Source organism: Cornus florida, unplaced genomic scaffold (genome assembly GCF_030987335.1).
Source record: "Cornus florida cultivar Cherokee Brave unplaced genomic scaffold, ASM3098733v1 CherokeeBrave_3.0.0_Hap2_Chr03, whole genome shotgun sequence".
NCBI lineage: Eukaryota > Viridiplantae > Streptophyta > Magnoliopsida > Cornales > Cornaceae > Cornus > Cornus florida.
The window spans coordinates 3338578-3357323 of record NW_026775573.1 but is presented as its reverse complement, the minus strand read 5'-3'; the positions used below and the strand labels follow the sequence as shown (position 1 = coordinate 3357323).

General features: G+C 36.0%; 1 protein-coding gene across 2 annotated transcripts in view; it reads right to left on the bottom strand.

Moving 5' to 3' along the window:
- Positions 1–18388, bottom strand: part of LOC132299083 (BEACH domain-containing protein C2) — a 63046-nt gene extending 44658 nt beyond the window's left edge. The window contains exons 1-7 of one of the 2 annotated variants that reach the window (XM_059795532.1): positions 17943–18388; positions 15230–17322; positions 13907–14694; positions 9673–10380; positions 5457–5591; positions 4898–5002; positions 4604–4717 (exon numbers count right to left, since the gene is read on the bottom strand). In XM_059795532.1, the coding sequence (XP_059651515.1) occupies positions 4604–4717; positions 4898–5002; positions 5457–5591; positions 9673–10380; positions 13907–14694; positions 15230–17258 (3879 nt within the window). In that variant the 5' untranslated portion in view covers positions 17259–17322; positions 17943–18388. The remainder of the gene's footprint in view (positions 1–4603; positions 4718–4897; positions 5003–5456; positions 5592–9672; positions 10381–13906; positions 14695–15229; positions 17323–17942) is intronic. The other variant, XM_059795533.1, reaches the window with a different exon arrangement.
- Positions 18389–18746: the final 358 nt, after the last annotated feature.

Below are 18746 nucleotides of genomic sequence, written 5' to 3'. Positions count from 1 at the left end.
TGGGCTGGTTCTCCCTCAGCTAGGAGATCTACTACAGGCTATTGTACACTTGTTGGTGGAAATCTTGTTACATGGAAAAGTAAAAAGCAAACAGTTGTAGCACGGTCTAGCACTGAAGCAGAGTACAGGGCGATGGCCCATACCTCTAGTGAGTTATTCCATTTTTTTGTGATAACCAAGCAGTTATTCACATTGCTTCCAATCCGGTATTTCATGAAAGAACCAAGCATATTGAAGTTGATTGTCACTTCACTCGAGAGAAAATATTGAGTGGGAACATTTCTACTCCATTCATGAAGTCTGAAGATCAATTGGCTGATATGTTTACTAAGGCTCTTGGTCATAATCGGTTAAAAACGATTTGTTCCAAGCTGGGATTATATGATATATATTCTCCAGCTTGAGGGGGAGTGTTAGAACACTTACATGTATATATGTATTTATGCTTGGGTCATATTGTAATTAGATATAGGGTTTGTGGCCATTATGTAAATAGGCCTTTCTTGTATTGTATAAATACCCTCTTATGTTTTTAGGGTGAAGATAATGAAGTACAGAGGGCTGCGCCTCTAATTAACATTCTGCTCTCTCTCTCTATCTCTCTATCTCTCCATCTCTATCTCTATCATACACACAATTTCACAATATGCATTCCATTGTGCATATGATACCACCGTGGGGTACCATCTAGCACATATATGTGAGTTTATGGTACATGACACGGAAAATCAAAAGTTTCGCTATTGTTCAAACTTCAAATTTTGGAAATTTTGATCAGTATATCACAACGAATACAAAATTACGTGAAAATAGATCATGTTTTATAGAAAAATAGAAGATGCCCAAAGAATGGTCAGGTGGCAGCAATCCAAAGAGACACCCACTACCAAGTACACACAACACCACACTACCACTGACAAGTAAACATATTCTAAAATTAAAGGAATCAAAAACCTGAAGGATATAGAATTCATGCGTGGAAAACTCATAAATATCAGACAATTTAGTCAAACAAAAGGGATTCTGAGTGGGATCACCCGAAGAAACTAGAGCTCATCTGTCACAATCTTCAGTTGGGATTAACCAGAAGAAACCAGAGAAATATTTTACCTTACCGAGAGAGAGTGAGAGAAACCAGAGTTCATGTGTCACAATCTTGACTTGGTTGGCTGCCCTTGACTAGGAGTAGGACAATACAACAATCTGACTCTAAAACTAAACCACTTCATCAAGAAATGATATAAATATTCTTTCTAAAATTTCAATCTTTTTGAATTCTGATTTTCCAATACTACTATACTTTTTATGTATTTCAGATTTAAAAATTTTAAATTACAACTGCAAGACCCAGGAAAGTGATCCAGTTCTCCAGTGTTTAAACACTAAATGTTAGGTCAGTAGTACTTTGTTGGAAAATTTTGTTCTAAAGTTGGAGTCTATTTTAGTTTTTAGGTTCTATTTAGTCTTTCAAAAGTTAGTTTTAGGTGGTTGAGTTACCTCTGTGCAAGGGCATAAGTGCAATTCAAGCTACAAGGTGAAAAAGCTAATTACAACTCAATTATGCACTCACCAAAACTAGGGATTCGTGTTCAGAATCTTCAGATGCATTCGTGGGGGTTTTAAATTATATGTTAAAATCTATAAAAATCCTTTTAGAATGCATAAAAGTGTTTGTGGAAGTTCCTAAATTTAAAATCCTAATACAATCAGGACAGGGCTTCTTCAATCAATTGACCGAGGGATCCAATGAAGGCCACTGTTCATGTTCCGAATGATAGAAAATTGTCTCAATTATTGCAAGTTGTGAGTTTCCGTTTCCAATTAAACTTAAACACTATGCAATCCTAATCCCCTATTGCGCATTTAAACTATATATAAACACCGTACTATGCTCAGATTATAGACACAAACCTAAGGCAAAGATAATACAAGCATACTGAGTGCATTCTAGCAATGTTGATTGCTAGTTTTTGTTTCTATCACATACATCATCATATATCTAGATGGTGTGTGGTTTGAGTGTTGATTATCATAGTCCAAGTGCTACAAAAGGGGAGTGCACCCAAGATATAAAAAGCGAGCCCAGGAATTGGATAGGGGTGGCTTGTTTGGTGCAGAGCCTGGTTCAATTTTCATCCCTAAAATTGAGAACTAATATGGTCAGTATTTTTAAGAATGAAAATCCAAGAATAAGCTCCAAACTATGGATTTGTTTAAGCAAAAAGTTATCATTCAACATGGCACTTGTATCCTTTGCAGAAGGGATACTGAAACCGTCCAGTATTTGTTCTTCAAATGCCAATTCTCAAACAAAATCTGGAATGCCCTTCAGCTAAGGATGCAATCAATATGGCCAAGCAACTGTAACCTCATTTCCTGTTGGAATGGGTAGCTTCTAATCTTACAGGAAAATCATGGGAAGGCCAGCTCCACAAACTTTTCCTTTGCTGCACGTCTATCACTAATGGAGGGAGAGAAACAACAGAAGATTTTTTACTGTTCTTCTCAGGTTTGCTAGATGATATGAGGATGAAGATGTTCAAGGTACTAATTTGGAAGACTCTCATGCTTGCAGTAGCTTTCAGACTTGCTGGAATATGTCTATTCTGTAACTAGCTTTTCTTTGGTTTTCTTTTGCTCTTCCCTGCTGTACATAGGGGGGTATGCCCCTCTTTTCTCTTGTACCTAGCTTCCTCCTTTATCTAATTGCTATTTTATAAAAAAATAAATAAATTGAAAATCCAAGCCAACATTCCGCCGCACTAGAATCTCTAGAATTTAAACCTCCTCTACAATTTAATGGAGTTTGAATTTGTCAATTCTCAAAACTCTTTTACAAAAGATTTCCAAAAACAGATTTCTAAGGATTCTACAAGAATGTTTCACAGACCAACCAAGAGTAAAATAAAAGCAAACTGGAAATCTGAAATTTTCTCTCCGCATCAAATATACATTGAGTCAAAAGAGAAGAGTTTTTAGAATTACACAAGTAACAAAATCATCCAGCTGCTGAAAGACTATGAAAATTGCAAGCAAAATTAAGTGGCTTTGAAGTCTAAATCAATAATAACACAAAGTGTTAAATGCTCCGACACCCCTCCAGGTTTGCCTTTATTGCTCACGGATGAAACTAGAGGAAAATACAGCCTAAACCACCCCTCAAGTTTGGTTAACTTTGTCCTGACACCCCCTTCTGTTAGTTGACTGTCAACCATGTCAACAGGCAACTAATGTAAAAAATAAAATGCCAAAACTACCCCTCAATTAATTATTATATTTTTTACGGCTTTTGTGTGGCATATATCTAATCTCCAGTTCACTATATATATATATATATATATATATATATGCATACGCTATTGCAGAAAAATGGAGTGCTGTTGTTATATTTCAGCCGCACCATTGTCTTTATCCTTGATCATTCTTAGCTCTCATGTATTAATTTCACCATTTACACTCTACAATCCATTAGTTCTTCTTTCACCCTCTATTCAAAATGGCCATCCCATGTACCCATCCCATCAATCCAATTCAAACCGTAATTCACAACCAAATCCGACTTAGTTGTCAGTACTTGAGGTCTACATCACGATCTCAAGGATTACAGTAGTTCTTCGGCAATTTTTCATTTTTCGTTGTTGCGATCAGCTTGTGCAAGATTTATATATATATATATACGTATACACACTTGTATGTGTAATTGATAGTTTTTTGAAAGTGATTCGAAATTGTTTAGGTTTTAGATTGGAAACGTACCAGTACCTACTGTTGCGAAGAAACCAACCACCTAAACAACAATAATTCAAAACTTGAACAACCAAAAATCCCAATCGCAAACCTGAGTCATTATAACCATATTTGCAAACCCAATTTAACAAGCACATCAAATCAGACACACCAGTTTCACGTCAACCTTGAACCTTGCCGAAAATCCAAGCCTAAAACAAAAAAACAAATACATGCCACCAGTTAGCCATTGAGCGTCGTCGTTAGTAGAAGCATTCACCGGAAACCAGTCGCCGGATTCACCACCACAGTCGTTACATCTCGCTGTCGAAACCGAGCCTTGTGCCATAGTTTGCTCGCCATTCGCCATTGTGGACATCGGAATACATTTCTGACCATTTGTTTCATCTTCTCGATGCTTCGTCACCATTGCCGTTGGTCTTCCTCTCCGTCATCACAAAAGGAGCTTGTCGCAACAACATCGCAAAAGAAGACTACTGAATGTATATCTATTTTTAATTTTTTATTATGGAAAGGCAAACATTAAATGTACTCTGTATTACTGACGTGTACTTTAAAGGGAAAAAATATAGAAATTTCTTTTTCTATTTGTTTTTTTATATGTTAACAAATTAAGGTATGAGTAGAATGGTAAAAGCATATTCTCTGTTAAAAAACAAACGGGTGTTAGTTCTCATAGGGGGTGTCAAAGCAATTTTTGCTCAACTTTGATCTGAGAGAAATAAAAGCAAACCTGAGGGGGTGTCAAAGCATTTAACCCTAACAGAAAAGGCATAAAAATTATTTGTCTGGAAAAAGAGCAAAAGGGGAAACATTGAAAAGATGAAAATCAATGAAAAAAAATGAAAGAACAAACCTTCCACCCATCCTTCTGGCGCATTGAATGCTCTAATATAATTATCAGGAAATTGTGTATGAGGTCTTCAACATCTTCAAAGCTTGAATAATTTGAATCTTTACATGCACGAATCTGTTGGAACAAGGACAACAATTAAAAAAACTGAAGGCAAAAATTTTAGATGATAACCACTCTCACGGCCAAAGACCACAACATTTTTACCCAACTAATGATGTGTAGTTTAAACTGCAACTGCCAAAGGAGAAACACGATCAACATAAAACATTTCAGATTGAGTATAGGTAATATTACCTCATAATTGGATATAAGAACCTCTAAAATCCACTCAGGCCATTCCTCCATTTTAATAAGACTGCTTCTATTTTCTGGGTGACTGCAAGCCAAAAACAGAAGATCCTGAAATCAAACAGAAAGGAAAACATAAGGAAAGGACCATGGTAAGGAAAGCCAATAATTTGCATCTAAATCATATTAATTAATTGAACTCGGAAACGAGTAGTGGATGTCCAGAATCTCATGTTTGATATATGCATCTACTAGAATGACAGGATATCATGTGACAATAAAACTTATCCATATTGACAACGCATTATCTTTCATTTGTCATTTTGTCATAAAAAGGAATGTAGTACCACAACCTTCAATCTATTTTGCTGGCCAAAAACAAAAATAGAAAGGCATATATGAAATCAAAATCAGCAAATTGTTGCATTTTGCAGTCTCAAATTCACCTCAGTATTAAGGATGCACATATGCAAATATTTCAAATTCAAAATGCCACAGTAAAACTTTGTACAACTGAAACAGAAACACTACCTATATTTAATAATGGAAAGTCAGAAGAAAATACCTGTATTGCTCGGCTTTGCAATGCCCTTGGTGCATATGGAAGTGAACGAAGAAGAACCAACAAAAGCTTTAAATATTCAAAGTGAAGGCCAGAATCATAAAAGTTCAGCCCATCATCTGTTGAAGAAGCATTTATCTGAAACAGAAAGGAGAAGAAGCATCTCTTATTCCCATTGTCAAAGTGTAAACATATATTAACTTCTATGAGTAAATATTCAAATTGGTATGTTTAAACTACCAATGACAGGGCTTAAAATAAAAATACAATGTAGAACCAAAATTCATATTAAATCACCTTTAAATAATCATCAAAATTCACTAAAAAATCATATTTAATAGATACTGAAGTTAAAAATTCTATATCTGCTTGTTAGGTCATGAAATGCAAGGTCGTGAAAATTTCATGACCACGGTGTTCGATACCATTACGTAGGCCTAATACACCCCCGTTCATAAAACCATGCTAGGAGAAGCTACCCACATGCATTTGACAAGAAGTTGCAAGTCTTATAGGAGCGTACCAACAACCAATCACCCACTATAAGATTCAAAGGAAGCCCTTTAAATTCCTGAACAGGACCATAAAGAGGCTACAAAGATAACCTTGTATCATAGTGTATGTGATGTAATTTTAGCTTAATAAGATAAAGGAGTAGGGGAGAAGAGAATTGATATTTGATGACCAAGACATATTAAAAAGAACATTTTATAAAATTTTGATCTTTTTTTATAATGAGGGATGGATTCAAAAAGATCTTGCAAAGGCAAGTCAAATTGTAGACAAGTTATATCATATTTTAAATTAGCCATGCTTGATGCGACAAACTGTTAAGCAAAAAATAGAGAACATATTGGGAAATTATTGTTTTCTTGGCCTCTCTGAAGGTCTAAGGTGCCCTTTGGCCCTTTTGTTTCTTTGGGCTTCGCTCCCCTTTTGAGCGTTTTTAATAAAATCTTACTTATCAAAAAAATATATGGAACGAAAACTAATAAATGCAACAGAAATAAAAATAAATAAATAAATATATTGGGAGTGTAGCAAGGAAGAAGAGAAGGATGATAAGTATGAGAACATGGGAAGTGTCAAAAACAAGGTAAATAATGGTTTAAAATAATATCACTAACCCCCAACAAAGGGCTAGCCCAGTGCACGAGGCTCCAGCCATTGTGGGGTTTGGAAAGGGTCAAATGTACGTAGCCTTACCTCCACATGCAGAGAGGTTGTTTCCTTGGTTCAAACCTGTGACCTCCGTGTCACAATGGAGCAATCTTACCATTGCGCCGAGGCCACCCTCACACTGAACCCAAACAACTAGGACCAAAAAACTGCAGAAGCACCACTTTACTCATCAATCCCACTCTAATTATGCATCATTATGGCAAATGTCAGACCGGTTAGTTGGACAATCGAGACCTATAACTATTAACAAGAACCTTTTATGGCTTGACAGAACATCCATAACATTCTAAGAGCAAAATAGAACCAAGGGTTCAAACCACTACAAAATATAAATTTACACAGCTGCTTGAAACCATCCAGCTACAAACAATGTCACATAAACCCATAACGTGGCATGCCCTTCCGGATACCACAATGTTTTTGCCTTTGTGCATTGTCTCCCTCGCTAAGAGTGTAAGTCCATACATCAGAATTTCTAACATGGGTCATCTATCTCATTGTCTAGATGAGAAAGATCGTTAATGCGACATTCTTAAAGCTACTTCTACATTGTTTCCTCTATTCTACATCATATGATTATTGAGTCTTGAACCTGTTGCCCCTTCCCTGTGGTTATCAAAATGAGGGAATACAACGTCAACTTTGTGCTTTCACTAGTGAACATCACAGTTTGTTCATCACTCTTAATTTACTAAAGGGTAAAGTGCAAAAAAAACCCCTTCAACTATTGCCCTTTTGCAACTAACCCCCTTGAACTAAAAACTGCCCCCCTGGACTATTGATTTGCTGCAATTAAGGACAAACTCATCGCAAAAGACTATTTTACCCTTTCTCATTAAATTTGTCATTTCTTATTAAATTATTTTCATTATATTTTTTCTTATCTAAATATTAATTATACTATTTACCTTAATTTTATTATTAGTTTCAATTTATCATAAAAATGAAAAAATAAATAGATTTGTAACAACCATTTTCTAAAATGATTAACTTATTATTAAAATTTTATTATTTATAATAAATTTATTATACCCAGTTCTTTTTCATATAATATATTGATGAAAATTTAATAAATCACTTAAATAAAAAATACCTTCTTTTTAAAGTAATATATACATGAAAAATTAAGAAATTAATTACATTGTTTTAAAATTTTCTACTTAAGATTTTTATTTAAACAATTAATTTCAAAAATTAAAGGTAAATTTATGCAAATTAAATGGAGAATATGTCATCAAATTAATATGAATTTTTTTCATAATTTATTTCAAATATATATATATATTAAGTGTAATTCAATAAGAAAGGGCATTATGGTCATTTAATGAAATATAGTTTAGGCATTGGAGCATTTTGCAACAAAATGTGATAGTTCAAGGGGTATTATGCACAAAATATAGTTTAGGGGGGTTATTTGCAAATTCGAACATAGTTTAGGGGACTTTACCCATTACTAAATACAAGAAGACCCAATATACTTTGGTCTTGAAGCTTTTACTACTGAACATCGCAGTTTGTTCATCATTATTAAGTACAAGAAGACCCTATATACTCATTCACTACCCTTATCCCTGTTAGAACAGATTATTTGAATCCAATCATATCATTTTTCAAAATCCACTCTCCTGTTTAGTCCAATTGTTTGTATAATAGATTTTTTCAGTATTTTTTTAATTTCTCTCTTTCCAATAATAGTTGTTCATATTTTACTTATCAAAAAATAATAATAATAATAGTTGTTCATATTTGTGAAACTCTCTCTTTCTACATAATTTCATATTACATTTGTAAATTTTTAACTATTTATTATTATAATAGATGTTATCAGTCTGAGGTCATAGTCCAAATCCATTAAATCATTGAACTTTGAACCTGTCTCTCTTGCAGGGTCGCTGAACCATTCACGTTTGAAAACAGTGCTAATGGAAGCATATACTAAGTTTAACTTCTTTTTATAAGTTCTACTTTGCTCTTAGAACGTTATGGATGTTCTGCTAAACCATAAATGGTACTTGTTCTAGGTCTCGATTGTCCAGCTAACCAGTCTGACATTTGCCATAATGATGCATAATAAGAGTGGGATTGATGAGTAGGGGTAAACTGGATAGAAACCCAATCTTAGACTCAAACCAGCATTGTCACGCTTGGCACTCCAAGCATTTTACCATCTACCAAGCAAAGGGCCCTTAAAACTAGTAACATGCAAAATTCAAGAACTTCCTCTTGCATATCAGCTTTACAAATTCAAGAACTCGTTTAAAGATATCATGTGAATTTCAATAAGCAATCAAATTTGATATTCAAGAAATAGGCAACCTAAAAGAAATTAACAATGAAAACACAATAACAAGGATATGCCAAAAAACTCAAAGAATGCAATATTCGTATATATGAAGAATATCTCAAGTGTGAGAAGATTTTTAAAAAAATGACAGAAGAAGTGGATAACATTTCTCACAAGCTTTCTGAAAATCTACTGCTTTCGAGAAACATTTAGTTCTCCACTTTCTCAAAAGATAAAGAGTCCATCAGAAAGAGAAAATGGCCTAAAAACAAGTTTTTTCCAAAATCTTGATTGTTTTTGTTTCTTGATTTTGAAAATGAAAACAATATCTTAAAATGATATAAAAAAGACCCATGATAGTTGAAAATATAAAAAAATACATATTTCAAAGTAATGAGGATTAGGAGGCAAAACACGAATCACATACTCTAACTAAATTTATAACCCAGAACTTTCAGCAAACAATACATACATGAAATGCAAATAAGATGGTGTATGCTTGCCTCATTTCCTTAACATAAAACATACAAAAGGCATCAATAGAAACTAAACAATCAACACCTTCAACCGCTTCTCTTCATCACCCCGCCCCACCCACCCTCAAAAAAGGGGAGGGGGGAATCCCATAAATAGATTTAACCATATCATAGAGTTGGAAAAAAAAACTGCAAATTTTATATTGCATTTATCAGTAATGTTATTTATAAACAGAGCAGAAGGGATAGGCAGGACAAGAAACAGTAGATATCATACCGCGGCGCCTAATAAAGCCGTGTACACATTGCTGGTCATAAGCCTATTTGGCGCTGCTTGAAAAGCCTTCTGTAAAGCAAAAAGTAGAAGAGAAACTTTATCGTCAAACATCGTACCACCTCCCTCAAGCAAACCCAGAAGGTTGCTTGTCAAATCTAAAGGGGCGTGTGAACCAATTTTCAGATGCCCAGATGTAACTAAAGCACCTAACATTCTAATGATCCCAACAACAGTACCATCGCCTTTGTCAACATTATAGACATTATTCCGTGCATTGTCAGCACTTATAGAAAAGCTTATACCACCCAGATTTTTTATCAAAGGGCTCTCAGAGGCAGACGCCATCCTTTCAATATCAGCACCTCTGGAAAGACCAACAATGCTGCCACCGCTATTGAAAGACTTGTGTTCAAAATCTTTTCCATGGGAACTCAATTCCTTTTCCTCAGAGGATCGTAAATCATCACCATGACTACTTCCCAAAACCACACTACCATTGTCCAGTTCAGATCCGGTGAATGACACAGTTTCATCATTCTCAATTGAAAAATCTGGGTTATCATAGTCTCCGGCCTTTGCTTCCTGCTGCAGCAGGACAAGAAGTGTTTCTATCCCGCCACATGCTATAAATGCCTCTGCAAATGTGTGAGCTCTAGATGAATTTGGCTGCACCACCAACCTGTAGATCAGGTGCAACACCCTGGCAACCTGGAAGAGAAGAATTATAGAATATATTCCAATAGAATCGTTAGAATTCTCTGACAATGAAGTCTTCAAGTGGAAAAAATAACAATGATAATTATTACCATCCTATTATTGTTATTATTAAGAGATTAATCTACTTTAAAATCTTGTGCTTTATGGCGCCTGATTGTGTTTAATTGCAAGCTCATAAAGTGCATACTCCAAATGCCAAAGAAATCTAAAACTCATGCCAGGAAAAATAAATAAATAAAAAGCAAGTGAATAATTTCTAGAAATAGCATCATACATAATATAGTTAGATTAGAAAGCTACTGAGAAGCACAACCACTTTTATGATATTAACATGTTCCAAAATATGTTTGTTGATGGTATAACACCTCAACATTTAAGATAATCTGCAAATAGCAAAATTAGAGAAATGAAAACACGTTGAATGAATCCTTCAGAAAAATCATCTCTAAAACTAAATAATTTTAAGGCAAATAGATCGATTTGGGTCTGTAATGCATTTCACATTGTCTTAAGATGCTCTTTCATTTTCAGATGTTTTGAGGCAATGACAGGCTATGGAACCAAATTGGCTAAAGTGTTCTTTCTAGAGTTGGAGAAGTTTCTTCAAGAGATGGACACAAATTTGCAAGACAATGAATGATCTTAATTATGCAGAAAGTGACTAACCAAAAATAAATAAACAAATAAGTAGGAAGAAGTCCGGCAGTTAGTAGTAGAGTGAGATGAACAAGATTGGCAAAGTGGCACAATCTATCAAAAAGTTAAAAACTACATCAGCACAACATGCTAAAATTCGCTCCTTCTTCTCCCATATACATCCTAAATTTTATTTTATTTTTTTTTTTGTTAGATACATCCTATGATATTTTCTTCATGCAATTTGCTCCGACAACGTTGGACATGATTTGGAAGAAATTTCAATGGAGTCAAATGCAAGAGATAATTTAAGTATCAATTAGTTAATACGGACTAGATCCACCAAGGATTGGAGGAAAAGGTTTAGCAACTCAACATATAACTTTATGAGTGAGACTCAAGAGAAAATGGTTAAGAAAGTCAGCTAAGGTATCATTATGGTGATCTATAACACGTGGTCTTTTGGAGCGGGTAGTCAATTATGGAACAATTACTGCCCATACCTATCAGAGAACATCACTAAAGATTATGTCAAATTCAGAAGTGATTTTTAACTGCTAGGACGATGTATGACGATAGACTAAAAAAAGGACCATGAGTGCAACAGCTAAAACAGGATTTCTGCACTCTCTTTTTTAGGTGAAGCACGCTGAGATGTAAATTAGCCTTCCATGATTATAGCAATCAACGTCTATCATGGCACCACTGTTCAAAAGGAATTTACAAAGTATGGCATCACAATACAACTCTCCTCTTTGATAAGAGCAAGAGAGGATTGCTACTAGAGCCAATCTTCAACTTCTATAGCTAGTTTCAACTCAAACTAAGAGTAGAGGAAATCAATTAGACCAAGACAGTTTCCCAGTTAAGTTGACCTATACCACAGTCCTAAAGTAGCTTTTTCTTCCAGCTTCAGAAGAATCTTACAATTGCTGATTTAATTTAAAGCTTTTAGTCATCTATTTATTTGGACACTCGAACTCATTGCATTGAAGGCATTGACTAAAAGGAGGGCCAAACTCTAACATAAATACCTTTAGCTATATTTGGACTTTCTCAAAGAAAAGAGAGAGACAAATTATTAATGTTCTACAGAGGTGCTTTCTCTAAGAGGAGACCGTCCTCCAATTTTTTAGACTTTAACTATCAACAGATTTTCCATGACTCGATAAAAAGAGTACATTGATGATCAATATGTCTCTTTAGCTGAAAACTAAAGTAACTTTTCAATTTTTATATATTTAATTTATCTTCTTTTTCTCCGATCAATAAACTTGCATTCAGTGCATGAATTCACACAATAATTTTTTCTTAAAACCTTTATCAAAATTATTACTCTTTTTTGTTTAACATATACACAAAATTAGCCCATTAATTTTGACCACCAATATTTGTATAACTACAAGGAAGTGACAAGCCATAGGAGAAGAACGAGACTGTACAACCAAGGGTAACTTCAATAATATTTAACAACCTATTAAAGAATAAGGTTGTATGTGCAAAAAATTGAAAGTAAAAAAATTCACAAACAAACACTCAAGATGAACACTCAGAATTATGTTATTGCTTAGGCCAAAGCCTCTGGAGCTCAATAATTCTAATATTTGATGCCTTTCTAGGTACATGCTATTGTCTATTTATACAAGCTTCATTTGCTCTGTTACATCTGCCCTTATGTTTACAGATTATTTGCAGGGAATCAGGCAACACTCCCTTTGATCTTGCCTTTGACTTTATTTGAATTTTGCACTGCCATGCCACGTGTTGTGATGGGTCACGCCATGTGGCCGGCTGCCATTCGTTCTCTCTTTGTACAAATGTTTTATTCCTATTGGTTGGGTTTTATTCCCTCCACAAAGGTGATAAGAGAAAATGAGCTGTCCTTACAATACAATGTCCAATGCATATATACAGTATTGCTATCCCCTTTTTGCCCCGGATGATGCAAATCATTAATGGTACCTTTGTCAAGATTGAGGCAGTCAATGGTGCCTTGAAAAGAGTTTAGTCAAAGTCTATTAATTGTGGTGTGGAAATCTGAATATATGCTGCGAATAGAAGTTGTTATAAATGTTCTGTGGGTAGTCCAAAAGTCAGTATAGGGGAAGTAAGTATCATTAATAGTGGTCTTATAAAAAAGGACAGACCTCTATATGTTTTGCATTCAAGTTTTAATCAATATAATTTGAGATATTATCAGGGTTTATATTTCTCTAAGGCTTTCCCCCAGATTTCCCTATAGAAATCTAGGCTCCGACGGTGATTGGAGAAATTCTGGTCTTTCTTACTGTCGTAAGAAGACTTCTTCATTTTCTGCTTGCTTCACCGGGGTGAAAAGCAGATGAGGTACTACTGGGTGTTATCTCCAGGAAAACACATTAGTACTACACACCTGTTTCTACCATTCCTGAATCCTGAGGTGATCAAACATACAAAAAACTGTAGATCACATGCATTACTAGACAAAAAAAACACTTAAAACGGACAAAACAAAGTCATCATTATCATCATCGTCCTTGCCTTGTCTCAAATGGATGGGGTTCTCTTTTCTTATTATTTCCTATTATAGACCATGTCTCCTCTAATACTTAATTTTTTTAATTACTTCATTCCATATAATTTTTGGTTGTCCTCTCTGTCACTTACCATCTAGGCAAATAACTTTTCCTCTTCTAATCAGTGATCTTCGGATCTACATACATCTTCTGAAATTTTATCATTAACAGGCGTTAGTTCTAGTTTTCCTCTCACTTGTTCATTACTAAACTCGAATCTTCTAGTCACCGACAAAAATAAAGTATTACCAAGAAAATATATATAATAGGTACCAAATACATATATTGGTAATTAAAAATGTAAATATTCAACAACATGATGTTACCTGATTAGGTTGTGGACAGTCAACCATGAACCCAAGTAAACATCGGACATCATCCATAGCCAGTGAAGGAGAAGCTGCTACAACTAGGAGTTCAATAACCACTAAGAGTTCATCAACCAAAGCATTCACCTCGCCAACAGGCCGTGTTGTTTCATTCAGAGAACATGTGTTCACTGAATCGATTTCGCGAATAGTCCAATAGCATCTCCTGCAGCCATCAAGAAGCATCTGAATAGCATTAGCATCTCGCATTACAGATGACTCTGTGAAAACCATATCCGCAAGTGATGATAAAAGCTTCTTTTGGAGTCCATAGTTGCATAAGCTCCAAATCTTCAGATCAAGCAGCAGTGTACTGAAAAGCTGAACTTTGAGAGCATGGTTATTTTTCTGTGATTGGCATAACGAGACAACTGCTGCAACGAGTTCTTCATCTCCTACTCCATCACGCTTACCAACGTCAAGCAAAGACAAAGTTTGCAGAAGATAATTTAATATTCTTGACAATATCTCAGGCCCTCTTGTACGGCACAATTCTTCATTATTACTAGGGTGTTGAATAGCAATGGAGATAATTCTGAATATTGGAGCAGCAAGAGCAGTTGTGGTCAAAGACAAAGAATGATTTCCTGGTTGTGGTTCCAAGCTATTTCCATGGACATTGCTTACTGCCAATGGAAGTAAAGACAAGGGACCTCCATGGGCCAAGGCCCACAGAGCCTCTACGGGCCGCATTCTTGTGGCAACATGCACTTGCCCAAGAACTTCAGCCGGTCTCCGAAGCAATCCTGAACGTACAAAAACTTATTACAGATAGGAAACCCTTCCTCCAAATTCTTTTATGCTATGATGGAGAAACAATAACAAAATTATCAGTTGCATGCAAGTGATATTCAAGCTGGACTTCAAGGCTTTAGCTCACAAGTCTACAGAGTCCTCATTGTAGAAAAACAATTGAAGCCCATTTAATTAGTTCCTCATAAACTTATTTTAATCATTTGAAGCAGGCAATTGGGAATATATATAGTTGATTTAATTTGGAGTCTGATCAATAAAAAGGAGTAGAGTGAGGAGGGAATAAGAAGAAAGAACGTAAGAAAGGTAGATATTATTTTCTTACTCCTCTCATTCTACTTTTATGAGCTTCAAGTATTCTTAGCTTGAGAAGGTTTCTTAAGTGTATAAATCAAAATGTACTTCAAAGTATCACAAGTTAGCAACAATGGGCTGGCTAAGGATATCATGCTCAGTGCCAATAAAAGTTGGTTGTGAATTGTGATTTAATTCAAGTTTTGCTAGAGAAGATGAGAAAGATTTTGAAACCTGTAGCACCACATGGGGAAGCATCTGGACAGTAGCGCCCATTCAGTAAATTGGGATGATACAGAAGGTGAATGGTTCCTCCAATTTCTGCATCCAAAAGTGCACTTTCTTCTGCCATACTTTGAACATGTTCACTCATTGCTAGCCATGGTAGCCCAGCCCCATTACCAAAAGAAGGCAGCACATCCCCTCCTCTAGAAGCCAAACGTGCCATCCTCTCTGGCCCAATAGGTTCCTTAAAGATATATACAGGCCCCATCTCAGCAAATAAAGGGCATTGACGACGACGACGTTGTAAACCAGCCATTGTAGGCGGAGGATTGGTCCCGATGCAACAAAATGCAAGTGGCTTGGAAATCCGTGGGAAATCAAAGGGACGACTTTCATACAAGGATCCATCAATGTACAACCTTAGCTCACTCTCTGTTTTCCCAATAAGCCCCTGCTTACATGTATGCTCCAAACCAATAAAATACCAACATTGCGGCTTGAATGCATGAGTAAAATGCAAGGACGCCTTCTTTCCTTTGCCACTACCACTTTCAACTACCAAAAACTGAGCGTGAAAATATGCCTCCATACCCTGATTATCAGCGGATAAGAAGCTGAACAGCCGCGGCATGTGTGCAGTGCCTTCACCAGCAAGTGCGCTGGCAGCAGCAGCAGCTGACATGGCTGACGATTTCCCTGATTTGGCTGCAGCAGCAGCAGCAATTGCAGCAGCAGCAGTTGCTGTATTTAAAGTGTCCGCAAATGATTCGATGTAGATCCAAGTTGCAAATGCATATCCATTAGTGAAAGGCCAACGACTCTCTCCTGGACCAAGCAAACCAGAGCTTTCACCATCGAACTCAAATGTGCAAGCTGGACCCCTTGACTCCTTTCCACCAATGGCCTTTTCCAAAGCAAGCATTAAACGACCTGCCCATGCAGTGGTAAATGTCCTTGTGATGACTTGAAACCATCTATGCAAATCAATTACACTAAGTGTATGTCCGGCTAGGTACTGGATGCAGTAGCATAAAGGAGTTCCATCCCATCCCAATTGTTCTGTTGAATTAACATCCTGAACAAAAATCTTCTCAGCTGATCGCAAAAGAACTCCCAACAAACCAGCCATGGAGCACATCGCTCTGTTTCTTGTGCAAGCACTCAATATAGCAAGCAATCCTCTAACCATCCGAGTCCTGGGGGACATGAGGCCCTCAACATCTCCCGGCCATGGAAGCCAAGGAATAAGCTCACCTGCTACAATGGCAGCCCTGGAGTTCAGCATCACACTAGGAGGATTGTTATCCTCATCATCTTCAAAAGATTCAACACCTCCCATTGTGGCAAGAAGTGAATCAACTACCAAGAAAGCAATACTCTCAGCCTCGTCTCCATTTTCAAAACTCTCAACACCACTTACAATATTCTTCAGCTTGTCCAAGCTTTCGGGCTTCCCCATAATAGCAGAATCTACTAAATGCAGGAGCTCTGGAGACACATTTGGCAAAACGGGTTTTAGCCTAGGCCTTTGTGGCGAACCAACATGAGCATATCCACTAGCAGAATCAATACTAGTCGAAGAGGATGACTGTCGGATGTGATGAACCGATTGTCTCTCAGGCCCAGGGCTCGAACTATATTGATCATGGGGTGCCTCAGAAACTGAGGAATAATCGAACTCTGAAGTAAATTTCCCAGATGAAAAATCATAGGCTTCTTCACTCCCACCAGAAGAGTGTCTCAATTTATCTGAACTTAAAGGTTTATTTAAATCTATATGACCACCCTGAAAATCCCCGACACTTTCTTTATCTTTTAAAGAAACCTGCTCAAATTGGTCATCATTCAATGCCGTAGTTACAGTATCAGCACTTTGCAAAACTGTATTGTTACTTACTATACCATCTGTTTCACCACCATTAATATTGACATATTCTACATCACGTGTTCCTACCCTTCCATCATTGCCACTGCGTTCTTTGTTAATATCAGAACCCTTCCAAGAAACTTCCCCAAGTTTTTGTGCTTCTTCTTCCATAATATTGTTACTATTGACTTAACCTAGTAAGCCCTCAACAAACTCATTATACAATCAACTTCACCTGCGCATATTTAGACCATGAAAATCGAAGATTGGCAAGATCAATTCAAAAAGACTGCCAGTCATATATAACAATATACAGAAAATGAAATAAGTTGAAAAAACCCATCAATCCAGTTTAGTTTTAGCTCAATGGTAATTATGTTCAAACCGACTGAATAGGGCTCACTTCCCGAATCAGATGAATGCACTCATGAGAGGGTTGTGATTAAATCAGTCTCTTGAGTTGCAAAAAATATATTTTTCTTAGCTCAAACACAACAATAGACCAAATTGCCAATCAAATTCCCATAAAATAAAACAAAACAAACTCGGATGCATTAATAAGTTTGAAGGATGACAGAGCAGTCAATATAATGGGTCAGCTTATTCTCTCCACTTTGTTCAAAGAAAGCCCGCCAAATGAGCATAACTGGTCGCACCTCAGATCACCCAGAATACCCATTTGGCCGAACTCACCAGTCCCCACTAAATTCAACCTAACACGTCTACTTAAACAACTGAAACGGCAGACTACGAATTCAATCTATAATATCATTCTTGTTTTCTTTCCTTCCGATTTGTCTACAATTTAACGAATGGTTAAATACTCGAAAACCAAAAGGCAAAAAGAGTAAGAACCTCATTCGAACCAAATCGATTTCCGATGGAAGCAGAGAATGGAAAGAAGTAGCAGATCTAGCTTGGGCAATGTTCTTCCAATCAGTTACCAACTTAGAGATTCATCTTTAACAAATGATGGATGAATATTACTGAAGTGATATACAGAGCACGTAGTGAGAGAGAAGGGAGTAATCGGAGAAAATAAGATGTAAGTTGTTACCTTTGGGATTGGATCGAGAATGTTCTTGAGTATGGTTTGGTACGTTTGGTGTTGATTTTGAATTGTAGTGATTGATTTGGAGTGAATTGAAAGAGAGAACGAAATTGATCAGACGGATAGAGAATGACAACAGAATCGGAGGATCGGGGGTTTTCGGAAGTCGGAGAGGAGTGTGGGAGTTGAGCGCCGAGAGGAAGGCCAATCAGCAAATAGGCCCCGTCGTAAAAGCCCAATTCGAAAATTATGCTTCGTGCAGTTTCCTTTCCTCAACTTAGGTCAACGCATTAGATACGACCTGGCTTGATTCAATCCGATTTAATAATGTTATGTTTTGGAGCACAATGTTAAATTTTAAATTAAAAAAAATTTAGTTCAAAATTTATAAAAAAAAAAATTTTAATTTCAAATTTAATATGCCGATTAAATACTATAAAACATAACTTACGAAATATATTTCCTATTTAATTTTATTTTAATTTTCTGTAATTGAAATCGTATCGGATTTATCTTATTTTATTTTCAATTCAAGAAAAAAAATTATAATAATAAGAATGAGAATAATTTTATAAATATGAAACCGCATTATAGATGATAAAACATTA